This window comes from Synchiropus splendidus, chromosome 18, assembly GCF_027744825.2.
Source record: "Synchiropus splendidus isolate RoL2022-P1 chromosome 18, RoL_Sspl_1.0, whole genome shotgun sequence".
In the NCBI taxonomy this organism is placed as follows: domain Eukaryota; kingdom Metazoa; phylum Chordata; class Actinopteri; order Syngnathiformes; family Callionymidae; genus Synchiropus; species Synchiropus splendidus.
The window spans coordinates 635,256-646,745 of record NC_071351.1 but is presented as its reverse complement, the minus strand read 5'-3'; the positions used below and the strand labels follow the sequence as shown (position 1 = coordinate 646,745).

General features: G+C 59.2%; 3 protein-coding genes across 12 annotated transcripts in view; 2 read left to right on the top strand and 1 right to left on the bottom strand.

Moving 5' to 3' along the window:
- Positions 1–3,301, top strand: part of csad (cysteine sulfinic acid decarboxylase) — a 44,437-nt gene extending 41,136 nt beyond the window's left edge. For 7 of the 8 annotated variants that reach the window (XM_053850489.1, XM_053850484.1, XM_053850482.1 and 4 more), the window contains 13 exons: positions 64–190; positions 260–350; positions 466–688; positions 761–840; positions 961–1,015; positions 1,071–1,187; positions 1,259–1,323; positions 1,386–1,467; positions 1,536–1,735; positions 2,364–2,415; positions 2,487–2,576; positions 2,637–2,864; positions 2,960–3,301. In XM_053850489.1, coding sequence (XP_053706464.1) covers positions 64–190; positions 260–350; positions 466–688; positions 761–840; positions 961–1,015; positions 1,071–1,187; positions 1,259–1,323; positions 1,386–1,467; positions 1,536–1,735; positions 2,364–2,415; positions 2,487–2,576; positions 2,637–2,810 — 1,356 coding nt within the window. In that variant the 3' untranslated portion in view covers positions 2,811–2,864; positions 2,960–3,301. Of the gene's footprint in view, positions 1–63; positions 191–259; positions 351–465; positions 689–760; positions 841–960; positions 1,016–1,070; positions 1,188–1,258; positions 1,324–1,385; positions 1,468–1,535; positions 1,736–2,363; positions 2,416–2,486; positions 2,577–2,636; positions 2,865–2,940 lie in introns of all 8 variants that reach the window. The other variant, XM_053850488.1, reaches the window with a different exon arrangement.
- Positions 3,302–3,416: 115 nt separating this feature from the next.
- mfsd5 (major facilitator superfamily domain containing 5) lies at positions 3,417–9,760 on the top strand. The gene is made up of 2 exons (XM_053850491.1): positions 3,417–3,543; positions 3,720–9,760. The coding sequence occupies exon 2, from the start codon at positions 3,751–3,753 to the stop codon at positions 5,179–5,181; it is 1,431 nt and encodes a 476-aa protein (XP_053706466.1). The 5' UTR covers positions 3,417–3,543; positions 3,720–3,750; the 3' UTR covers positions 5,182–9,760.
- Positions 5,717–11,162, bottom strand: LOC128750168 (nuclear receptor subfamily 1 group D member 1-like). Of its 3 annotated transcripts, XM_053850481.1 has the most exons (8): positions 10,868–11,162; positions 8,455–8,709; positions 8,297–8,385; positions 8,088–8,232; positions 6,903–7,285; positions 6,643–6,828; positions 6,371–6,581; positions 5,717–6,285 (listed from the first exon to the last, which is right to left on the bottom strand). In XM_053850481.1, the coding sequence occupies exons 1-8, from the start codon at positions 10,887–10,889 to the stop codon at positions 6,089–6,091; spliced, it is 1,488 nt and encodes a 495-aa protein (XP_053706456.1). In that variant the 5' UTR covers positions 10,890–11,162; the 3' UTR covers positions 5,717–6,088. The 3 variants fall into 3 exon arrangements, with proteins under 3 accessions (XP_053706456.1, XP_053706455.1, XP_053706454.1); XM_053850480.1 differs by having other exon boundaries at positions 6,371–6,828; XM_053850479.1 differs by lacking the exon at positions 10,868–11,162 and adding an exon at positions 8,827–9,776 and having other exon boundaries at positions 6,371–6,828.
- Positions 11,163–11,490: the final 328 nt, after the last annotated feature.

The following is an 11,490-nucleotide window of genomic DNA, read 5'->3' as shown; positions in this document are numbered from 1 at the left end:
GCCCGGTCTCTCCAGAGCGCCCTCTGGTGTCAGTGGTGAGCACGTCTGACTGGTGTGCTGCAGGTGTGCGAGTGGAAGGAGCCTGAGGACCTGGCGCAGCTGCTGGACCTGACGGTGCGGGACTCCGGGGAGCCTCCAGAGCGGCTGCTGGAGCGAGTGCGGGACGTGGCCAAGTACAGCGTGAAGACAAGTGAGACGGTGGAGGGAGGGGAGGGAGGAGGGTCTCTCCCAGTGTGACGCGTGTGTTTTGCTGCTGCAGATCACCCTCGCTTCTTCAACCAGCTCTACGCTGGGATGGACTACCACTCCATGGCCGGACGCTTCCTGACCGAGGCCCTCAACACCAACCTGTGGGTTCTCCAGGCTGAGTCTGGTCTGGACGGCCACCACAGTGGCCCCTTCATGGCTCACACTCAGACATGTGAACCTCCCTGAAGCCCTCACTCCGTCTCACTCCTGTTGCAGCTTCACGTACGAGGTGGCCCCAGTCTTCGTGCTGATGGAGAACGAGATCTTGAGAGCACTTCGTCAGCTGGTCGGCTGGACGGACGGCGACGGGATCTTCTGTCCCGGAGGCTCCACCTCCAACATGTACGCCATGAACCTCGCACGCTTCCACTTCTTCCCCCAGGCCAAGACCCAGGGCCTGTGTGGCCTCCCCAGGCTGGTCATCTTCACGTCGGCTGAGGTCAGGCACTGTCGCTCGGACGCCGTCGCTCGTCCTCAGCGCTCGGTTCTGAGGCTTTCCTTCCTGTTTCAGAGCCACTACTCTGTGAAGAAGGGAGCGGCGTTCCTGGGCTTCGGCACCGACAACGTCGTGGCGGTGGACGTGGACGAAGGGTGTGTGTTCTGAGGGAGCTGGAGGTCTTCCAGTGCCGCTGCAGTCTTGTTGGACCGGATGTCTCCTGCTTGTGGCCTCTGCCGCGCCTTGACTGACGTGTGTGTGTTTGGCTGTTGCAGAGGTCGCATGATTCCGGAGGACCTGGAGGAAAAGATCAACATCAGCAAGTCTCAGGTGAGTTCATCAGATGGCGTCTGCTGCGGCGACCACTAAACGCTCCCTCGCTCAGGACGCCGTTCCCTTCCTGGTCAGCTGCACCTCGGGGACTACGGTTCAAGGCGCCTTCGACCCGCTGAGCAGCATCGCAGACGTGTGCGAGAAACACAAGCTGTGGATGCACGTGGACGTGAGTCGCACACTGGCGGCGTGCGTGTGTGTGGGCGGGAGGCGCGTGACGCTCCGTGGCTGTGTTTGCAGGCAGCGTGGGGAGGAAGTGTCCTCTTCTCTGACAAACACAAGCACCTCATGACAGGTGTGGACAGGTAAGGAAGGAAGGAGCCGTCCCCACAAGGGTAGAGATGCAAAGGTGTGTGTGTGTGTCCAGAGCCAACTCGGTGGCCTGGAATCCTCACAAGATGCTGGTGGCTGGTCTGCAGTGCTCGGCCTTCCTGCTCAAGGACAACACGGTAGGACCGCGCTGACCGACTTGGACGGCTCTGCGCTGCTGCTCCTCACCTGCTGGACCCGTCCACAGAACCTGCTGAGGAGGTGCCACTGTGCCCAGGCGTCCTACCTCTTCCAGCAGGACAAGTTCTACGACGTCACCATGGACATCGGGGACAAGTCGGTGCAGTGCAGCCGCAAGGTGGACTGTCTGAAGCTGTGGCTCATGTGGAAGGCTGTGGGCTCGGATGGCCTGGCCCGGAGAGTGGAGAAGGCCTTTGTCAACACCAGGTGAGCGCGTCCCTGCGCCCTCTGCTGGAGCAAGCTGCTCACTACTGAGCCCAAAGCCAGGTCAGGGAGTCCTTGTTGTTTTCTCAAACTTTTTACAGACAACAACAGATAAAGAGTACAACACAATCATACACAGACAAAAACAATAACTCGAGTTCCCCAGTCCATTCTCCCGACCACCCCCAGACCAAGCACAAAAAAAGTAAATAAATACATTTTAATGAAACAAAAATCATAAATAATATATATACAAATAAATAAAATTCATGTAATAATAATGACAAATGAGTAAATAATTATGCTGATGATCATAAAACAGAAAAAATAAAGAACAAAGTAAAGATCCATTGCGTATATTATATACATAGCCACATCGTGTTGGTGCTCAGGAGTCACTGTTTTGCCAATTCAAAAATTTCTAACTGTAAAAGAGACAGCACTTGGTGTATCCATCTACTAAAAGGGGGTTGTTGATCACATTTCCAATTGATGAAGATGAGACAAATGCTGCGGCTCATCTTTGCCCTGGTGATGGTCCAAATACAGCTGAGGTCAGGGAGTCTTCAAGCACCACAGTGAGCGAGTGGCTCCCATGTGCCAGTGCCACTGACACTGTGCTGACTCTCAGGTACCTGGTGGAGGAGATGAAGAAGAGAGAAGGATTCCAGTTGCTCAGAGAGGCGAGTGGCGCTCCGGACTGGTGCAGGCTTGGCAGCGCCTCTTTGCTTAACCTTTGACCTTCACCCGACAGCCCCAGTTCGTCAACGTGTGCTTCTGGTTCATCCCGCCGACTCTGAGAGGGAAGGAGAGGAACGCCGAGTTCTGGCAGCGACTGGGAGAGGTGAGCTCCGGCACGCGGCGCCTGCAGCGTCCCGCTGCTGACCACCCGCCCTCCCCACAGGTGGCGCCCGTGATCAAGGAGCGCATGATGAAGAGGGGGTCCATGATGGTCGGGTACCAGCCCCTTGGCGACCGGGTCAACTTCTTCCGGCAGGTTCTGATGTCGCCGCTGGTGTCCAACAGAGACATGGACTTCTTGTTGGACGAGTTTGAGAGACTCGGGAGTGACTTGTGAGCCATGTCGTGCACAAGTACCCGGGTCAGGCCAACCCCGGATCAGCTCACCAAAGTAGGTTGCATTTCGACGCGCTGTGCTGACATGGACCCAGATGTGGTCGCAGATGACCAACACCTCTAGTTTTAAGGCTGTGTTTCTGTTGACAGTTGCTCAGTGACAGCGGGTCTGGGGACTTGGTGGAGGCGTGATCAAACCTATACGAGGAAGACAAGGAAGGCTGTCGCCAGTGGATCCAAAAAAAAAAAAAAGATCACTTGGATGAGTGAATTCAGTTTGGGTCAGACAGAAAAATCTTCTACAGTATCCTCTCTGATCGTTTTCTATCTATAGCCTTAAAAAAACCCAAAATAACAGTGACGTCAGAGTTGGACATTTCATGGCGTGTAACTGTAAGTTGAACAGGTGAAATGAGGATCCACCCGCTGCCCAGGCTGAGCTCACGGTGTGTGTCGCGTGTGACCTGCAACTTCAATAAACAGGCTTCATGACGTGCTGGTCACTGTGGCGGCCAAAACCTTGTTGACGTGTTGAAGGGGCGGAAGCGTCCTCCCCGACACGGTTCCTGATAGCCGTCTGAGCGGTGGCGCCACCTGGCGGACGGAGGATGCGGCATCCCGGAAGCGCTCAGCTGTGGTCTCGTCTGCTCGCGCGCGTGCTTCTCTTCGTCCCTGGTCTCCTCCGTCCGGCCTGATGGCTCACTAGGACCATGCCGCCGCTGACACCACTGCATGTGAGTAGCGCGTGACTTTGTTGAAGCGCGTCCCCGCGGAGTCTTGTTGACACTGAGGCGGTTAGCATCGAAGCTAGCGCCCGACAAACTTGACAGAGAAGCTTCCCGGTCGGTCCCGTGAGCGCGAGTGGAGCCGGATGGTGAGAGCCGTCTCAAGTCTCGCGGCTCTGTTGCAGGTGTTGAGGAAGAAGCATACCTGACCTCGCCATGTTGGTGACGGCCTACCTGGCCTTCGTCGTGCTGCTGTTTCTGTGCGCGGCTCTGGAGCTCGCCGCCCGCAAGCTGACCCCGCAGGCCGGCTCCGCCTCCGTGGTCAACCCCGCCTTCCGCCGCTTCCAGACGGTCTTCCTGCAGGCCTACCTGCTGGCTCTGTGGTCCGACTGGCTCCAGGGACCCTACCTCTACAAGCTCTACCGTCACTACAGCTTCCTGGAGTCGCAGATCGCCATCCTGTACGTGTGCGGCCTGGCCTCCTGCGTCCTGTTCGCTCCCGTCTCCGGCTGGCTCCCGCTGCTGCTGGGCCGCCGCCGCACCTGCCTGCTCTTCTGCCTGTCCTACTCGGCCTGCTGCCTCACCAAACTCTCCAGAGACTACTTTGTTCTGATCGTGGGCCGCGTGCTGGGGGGTCTGTCCACGTCCCTGCTGTCCACCACCTTCGAGTCCTGGTACCTGCACCGGCACGTGGATGTCCGGGACTTCCCCAAGGAGTGGATCCCTGGCACCTTCGCCAAAGCCGCCACCTGGAATCACGGGCTGGCCGTCGGCGCCGGACTGGTCGCCAACATGCTGGCCGAGTGGCTCCGCCTGGGCCCGGTGGCTCCGTTTCTCCTGGCGGTTCCGTGCTTGGCGTGCTGCGCCTGGCTGGTGCTGACCCAGTGGGCCAGGGAAGAGGCGGACGGTGGTGCGGAAGGCGACGAGCGCCCGCCGATCCCCGGAGCCTCCGCTCCAGCCCAGAGTCGCCTGTCTGCCAAAGCCCGGTTCTACCGCAGCTGCCACGACGGCTTGCGCTGCCTGCTGTCGGACCGGCGGGTTCTGCTTCTGGGTGGGGTCCAGGCGCTGTTCGAGAGCGTCCTCTACATATTCGTCTTCCTCTGGACGCCGGTCCTGGATCCGCATCGAGCTCCGCTGGGCATCGTCTTCTCCTGTCTGATGGCCGCCAGCATGGCCGGCTCCCTCCTGTATCGCCTGGCCACCTCCACCCGCTACCGGCTGCAGCCGGGACACCTGCTGTGTCTGGCGGTTCTGCTGGCCTTCTTCTCTTTCTTCATGCTGACCTTCTCCACGCTGCCGGCTCAGCCCCGGCCGCACGACTCCTTCCTGGCCTTCCTTCTGCTGGAGCTGGCCTGTGGACTCTACTTCCCGGCCGTCAGCTTCCTGCAGAGCCGGGTGGTGCCGGAGGAGAAGCGGGCCGGAGTGCTGGCCTGGTTCCGGCTGCCTCTGCACCTGCTGGCCTGCCTGGGTCTGCTGGCGCTGCACGGGGAGGTGTCTGGTTCTGGAGAGGGGGAGGGGGGCAGTGGCACCAGACACATGTTCGCCGGCTGCGCCGCCATGATGTTCGCGGCGCTGATGTCCGTCGTCAGTCTCTTCACGCTGAGCCGCCACGACTCGGACCTGAGGCTGGAGGCGGACGGCTTCTGATGGCTGGAGGCGACGAGACCTCGCTTCTGTTGCGCACCTGTGCTCTCCTGGGTGTCACGGCGTCGCGGGCCGGTGGTGAGCGGGGGGGAGGTGTGGCGGCGATGTGTGACGCGCCTCACGGACCTGGGTTTTGGAGGGGAAGCGTGTCTCTCCTGGAACTGGGTGTGCGGGTGCACATGATCTCTAGAAACGTCGGCGCCACACTTGTCGTTTCTCCTTCAATTTCTTTGCCTCAGATTATATTTATTCGCTGGATCAATAAAGAGACTGGGATTCCAAGCCAGTTCGGAGTTGTGTTGAGCACCTGGGACCAATAGATGGCGAGTGTTGTCGTTTGGCAACCGGAGAGACGTGTACTTCACCAAAGTGACTTGCGTTCGCTGTGGCCAGGTCAAACGTAGCGCGGCGGCCCACCACTAGATGGCGCCATTGCTTCAGATTGAACACGTTTGCCCAGTTTCAACGGGAGCGCGTTCCGGTGGTTGCAGGTGCGACGGTGACCATTCACCGCCAGGCGTTCAAAGAACGAAACTGACCGTCAGACTACAGTAAAAGTGCCACTTTTATCTTCACAACAGTTACAGATATACACCTTCAAGTGCCCTAGTTTGGGGTGGCCTGAGGGGGTGCTGCTCGTGAGTGTGACATCATCTTCATCTGACAGCAGACCTGCTCCTGTCTCATTAGATCTCTGCACTCAACTGTGCAGAACAGATTGTCCCTTCATAAAGAGAAGAGCCAAGGGCCTCTCTTCATCAGCACCCCCGAGTCTGAGCCTGCGGTTCTCCAGCGCTGGAGGACCCGCTGAGCCGGGTCATTTTGGTCCGCTGGGCAGTATTTCCTTCTCCAGTGAGGCGCCAACCCCATGGCCACCAGCTCAGACCTGCTCCTCTGGAGTCCGTCTTGCTCAAGGGTCGATGTGGAAGGCCAGCAGCTTCTCAGAGTGCAGGTTGTTGAGGGTCCGTAGGTCGGGCAACCGAAGCAGCAGTTTGGAGAACAGTGTGGCGTGGTCTGGGCGCCGGCGCGTCACCGCAGAGCGCAGCGAGCGGATCAGACTGTCCTGGAGCTGCTCCACCGCACCGACATCCGAGATCCCTGAGAGGTCTGCGGAGGAGGCAGAGCGCGTGTCAGCTGACTCGCATCAGACCAAGCAGGCAAGCGACTTGACCGACTGACCTGCCTCTCTCACCTGCAGACACCAGCACCACAGCCATGAACAGCGCCATCTCGTCTGGCTCCAGGGCCAAAGAGGCCAGCTTGTCGCTGAAGTCGAACATGGCGTCCAGGAGGGCGCCCATGCCCAGGGCCTGCAGCGCCGCCCGCGGGTACGTCGGTCCGTTCAGGAAGGTGACGCTGCGCTCGGCCGCGTTGAACAAGTGACAGAAGCGAACCACCAGCACCTGAGCACAGACGTTGGCTGAGAACTCTGGCGACCGCTGGTGGTGCAGCTTGCGGTTTTACCTGGAAGGTTCCAGACTTGAGCAGCATGACTTGGTCCTGCTGACTCAGCTGCTGGAACCCCGGGATTCCTTTGGCGAACACCACGACGTCTCTGACGGCCGGAGTGAAGCACTGGGAGAAAGCCTGCCAGACCTCCTGACTGGAGCTCTCCGGGCCGGAGACCGGGCGGGTGTTGAGCGGACAGGCCTGCCGGAGGACAGAGGTCAGCACGGAAAGCAGGCAGCCACCTCTCCTGCGAAGGCCTCCTCTCCTGCGCGTACCAACACTTGAGCGCCGGGCGCCAGCGTCCATGGGCTCGAGCTGCTCCGGTCGTACGGCCGTGGGCTGTTTGGAGACATGTGGTGGCTTTGGTCGGAAGTGACTGGACATGGCCGGTAGCTGCAGGCGCCGTGCAGCTGGGATGGCGGGAAATGGTACGGGCGGGAGGCGTGACACTGCTTGGTGACGCTGTGCTGCCCCCTTGTGGTGGCGAAGACGTCCTGGTGTGGCCGGGAGATGGCGCCTATGGCCTCCTTGGCGTTGTCGTTCACCGGGCTGCCCGCGGCACTCCTCGCCTCTGACGCCGCCATTTCATTCATGTAGCTCTGCATCTCCTCCAGGAGGCGCTGTTTCTCTCGTTTGGGGATGCGGCCAAAACGCACAGCTGTGAGGAGAAACACAGGTGAGTGTCCGCCACATTCAGCGCGTGGACCTGGCAACAGGTGAGCGTTGAAGAAGTGGCGGTGTGGCTCCACACGCCTGCGCGGGAGGTTTGCTCCTCAGCAACACAGAGGGAAGGTTTATTTTTAGCGCTCACGCGCTGGTCCCGCCACAGGAAGTAGGCCGGGTCCAGCGCAGCATCTTGAGATGCAGCACGCAGCCAATGAGTCTGCACTGACAGGGGGTCGAGCCGCACTCATCCGGAGGACGGAGTCCATCCTTCTCACGAGTCATGCTCCTGATGTGGACCAATCAAGTCGCCCCACTGAATGTGTGCGAGTCCCATCAGGAGTGCAGCAGGAAGTCAGCACCCGGGGAGGGGCTGCCCAGCTCCTGCTGTGAGAGCAGGCTGCTCTCGTTTTGGTGGCAGTTGCTGGTGGTTTTCCTGTGCTGGTGGAAAACAGGGTTTCTAGGTTGTGGTCGTGAGGTACCAGCCTCCACCCGGCGCCAGTGTCACCGAGCGTCTTCTCAAAGTCAGCAAACGCGGCCATGAAACTCCCCAACTAGGTCAGCGCGTTCTCCCGCCGCAGGCCCGGCGCTGTTTTTCTGGGTCAACACTTTCCTTGCAACCTGCGCCCACCCAGTGCAATCCATCCGCCCCGACATGCTCTCTGTTTGTTTGTCTGCCTGAGACCACCAGAAAGAAGAGGCCTCCATGGTCTGGCGCAGAGCAGTGAGGCCATTCGGCAGCGTTTGTTTGAGAGGCCCGGCCCGCGTTCTCCCCCTGACGGAGGAGCAAGCCTCACCGTCTCGAGACATCCCCACCGAGAGGCACTTCTTGAAGCGGCAGTGCTGGCAGCGGTTGCGGTTCGTGCGCATGATCAGGCAGTTCTCGTTCTTCACGCACATCTTGTAGTGGATGTTCTGCTGGATGCTGCGGCGGAAGAAGCCCTGCGACAGAGACCTCCATCAGCTGTGCCACAGCAGGATGAGGGTGGTGGTCAGGGGGACTCACTTTGCAGCCTTCACAGGCATGAACCCCGTAATGGAAGCCTGAGGCCACGTCCCCGCACACTTTGCACAGCAGAACCACCCCGCCGTTTTCTGGGGAGGAGCAGAGGGAAGTTAGAGACGGCCAGCCTCAGATGTTCAGGGCGTGGAGCAAGGACCAACTTGTGAATCCACACGGCCTCTTCCCTGAGGCTGGAGGCCCGCTGCTGTAGACCTCTGGAAACTGGAACACCATCTTGGAAGGTGGGTCGCTGCAGCCCAACGCCCTCTGCTTCAACGCTCCAATTTCCATGAAGGAGGCCTCCTCTGGGGACGAGGGCTGCGAGGACGGGGACTGGGTCTGGTACCCGCTGGAAGGGCTGCCTGGACTGGGGCTGGAGCCCCCCGAGGAGCCTGCGTACAGGATGACTCCTCCAGCTGGAGAGACAAGAGCCTTGAGTTCCCTGTTCAACACACTCTGTCCCGCAAGATAAAAGAACTACTATATGATCATTTATCAAATCAATATGACCATGTTCATCCAGTAAGACGTACATTTATTCTGGGTGCAGAGGACAAGTCTTCTTTTTGTTCCATGACTGAAGAACCACTGAACACATAGAGACATCTGTGGTGGATTTACTGACAGATGTGGGTTTCTTTCTTTTTAAGACCACAGGAAATTTGACGTTTCTCCTCCAATGAACTTTATGTTACAAATCTGACCATTATTTGCCAAATTTTACACCCACCCAAAATGAAATATGCCCCAAAAAAGCCCCTCATTTCTAAACAAACATCTTGATCTATTGTGGAACGTGATCATCATTACTTGAACAGAATAAAAGATAATGAAAAACACTCAATTCTGACATAGTTCAGCCCTTATTGGTCGTGATCCTTATTACTACATTCAGTGGATGTCTTTTCTCTCCTCCTTTACTGTATCTTCACGTCGTGTATGGTCCTCATGATACGTCTCACGGATGTACCTCCCTGTCTGTGGCGGTCTTCGTCTATACTGTGTGATGCCGGACTGTTGTCCACGATTGACTCATTTAAAAACGGTTCCATAACGAAGCGCCACTGAACGGAGCGAGGCTGCGCAGAAACGAACTGCTGATGCGTTCAGGGGGGTCGCGGTTGCACAGGAAGTTGCGCAGCCTCACAAGAAGAGCAATGTTTTGTCGCTCCGCTTGCGCGCATGCGCGGTGCCTCGGCCTCACGTGTCAACAACTCGTCTCCCTCTTCCGCGCCAAAAATAGCTCCCTCCCAGGCACGGAGCCACCGCCGCCGTCACCGCGACACCTGACCGCCGCTCACATGCGCGGACCTCCTGACACCGTTCCTGTCCGACAGACCCACGCACCTCTCTCTCTCTCTCACACACGCACACGTCATCGGGCTTTGTCTCCCTCCTCTCCCTCACGCACGCGGGGTCACGTTCTTGCGGACCGCGGGGCCGTGTGTTGGTGACGCGGTGCACAACCTGTTGAACCACAACTCTTGCCTGGGGACAGTCTGCTGACTGGGCACTCGTCTAGGCACTCCGCTTTCCTCCCACTATCCATGCGTGGTGGCCCGTCCGCAGCCACTGCGCTGCAGTCGGCCGCAGTGGCTTGCAGGGTCACACCCACTCAGGTGGGGACGTGGTGCTGCTGCGTGTCTCGTGCTCGTGTGGCTCTGATAATCCCACGCTGCACGTGCGGCTGGATTTGTTGACTCATGCCAGAGAGGCAGACACAGCTCCCGCTCACCTCGCTCCACACGGAGCAGGCCCCGCCCCCAACCCTCCCCGACACATTGCTCGTCCACCTGAAGACTCGCGTTTCACCTGGCGGGCCCTTCAGCTTCAGCGCTAAACCACAGTCTGGCGTGCTGCGCACAGCTCCATGTTCCCAAGTGGCTTTCCAAACCTCCCCCAGAAGAGGAATGTGTGCGGCCTGCCACCTGCGCCAGGTGGGCAGCGCCAGGTGTGCAACACCTCACTGGGTTTCCACCAGTGAACTTTGACCCATGGTGTCCTGACAAAAGCCAGTGTGAAGAGAGTCAAGAGGGGGTGCACAGTGACCCACTGACTGCGGCACTGACAGGGTCCCCACTGGGGCAGACGATCCGGAGCATGTTGACTTGCCTGCCCCGAGTCTGTGTCCATGTCCAGCGCCAGAGGCAGCTCCATGGTGACGGTCAACGAAGCACGTGAGTCACCATGAGAGTCCATGTTACACCAGCATCTACTGCGCACCGGCAGGTAACAACAACAACAATCATCATCATCATCATCCTCACGTTCATCCACTTGTCCACTCATGGCCTTCAACATGACTGACCGCTGATGACACCTCCCACCGGCTCAAGCTCACCCGCGGCTGGACGGGATGTGCTGACCCAAACTCACTCACGGCACCACGACCGTCGTTTGTTACCCTGTCCTGAGCGTCGAGGGGAGGTCTGAGTCCGGGTCACCTCGGGCCCCCCACGGTCCCTGTCGGCCACACCGGAGTCACGTGCTGACGTTTCCACGGACGGACATGACGGAGGCGATGAACGCGACACACCTGCCGAGTCCCACTCCCTGGCTGAGCCTGGTCCTCACCTGAGCCGGGGCTGTTGTCCATGTCTGCGGCAGGTCGAGCTCTCTACAGGCGAGATGAAGCTTGGAGGAGCTGATCCATGAGAGAGCCAGTCGAAACCAGGGTCTTGGAGAATCAGGTCCGGTCCGGTTCCGAGCTCAGGTGCGCACTGACTGAGGTGGCGCTGCGCACAGCTGATACCTGCAGCTCCGCGCACGTGACGTCACAAGATCACTAAAGATTTCTCGAGGAAAGCCGAGTCAGCGTGTCAAACACACACGCGTCTCACGTTCGCAGGTGAGGTGCGAGTGCGGCCGCCTTCTTGGTTCCGTCTGTCTCTCCCTCTCCCTCTCTCTCTCACCCTCCTCTGCCTCCCCCACCCCCGCGGCTGCATGTGCGCCCTGCATGTGACCTACTGAAACACATTTGATGCAAATCCGCCAAGCGTGTCGCGGAGGTCACATGGACCAGGGGCCGGGCTCAGCGTGTCCACACCGTGACACACTCTGCGGATGAAAACACCGGCCGGGCGCCAAGTTGGCCGGGTTCGCCGCGCACCCGAGCGCGTTCACCCAGGCGCCAGACTTCCAGAGCGGAGGCTTTCCGACAGCGCCCTCGCGTGGGCAGCCGTGGTACAGCAGGACAC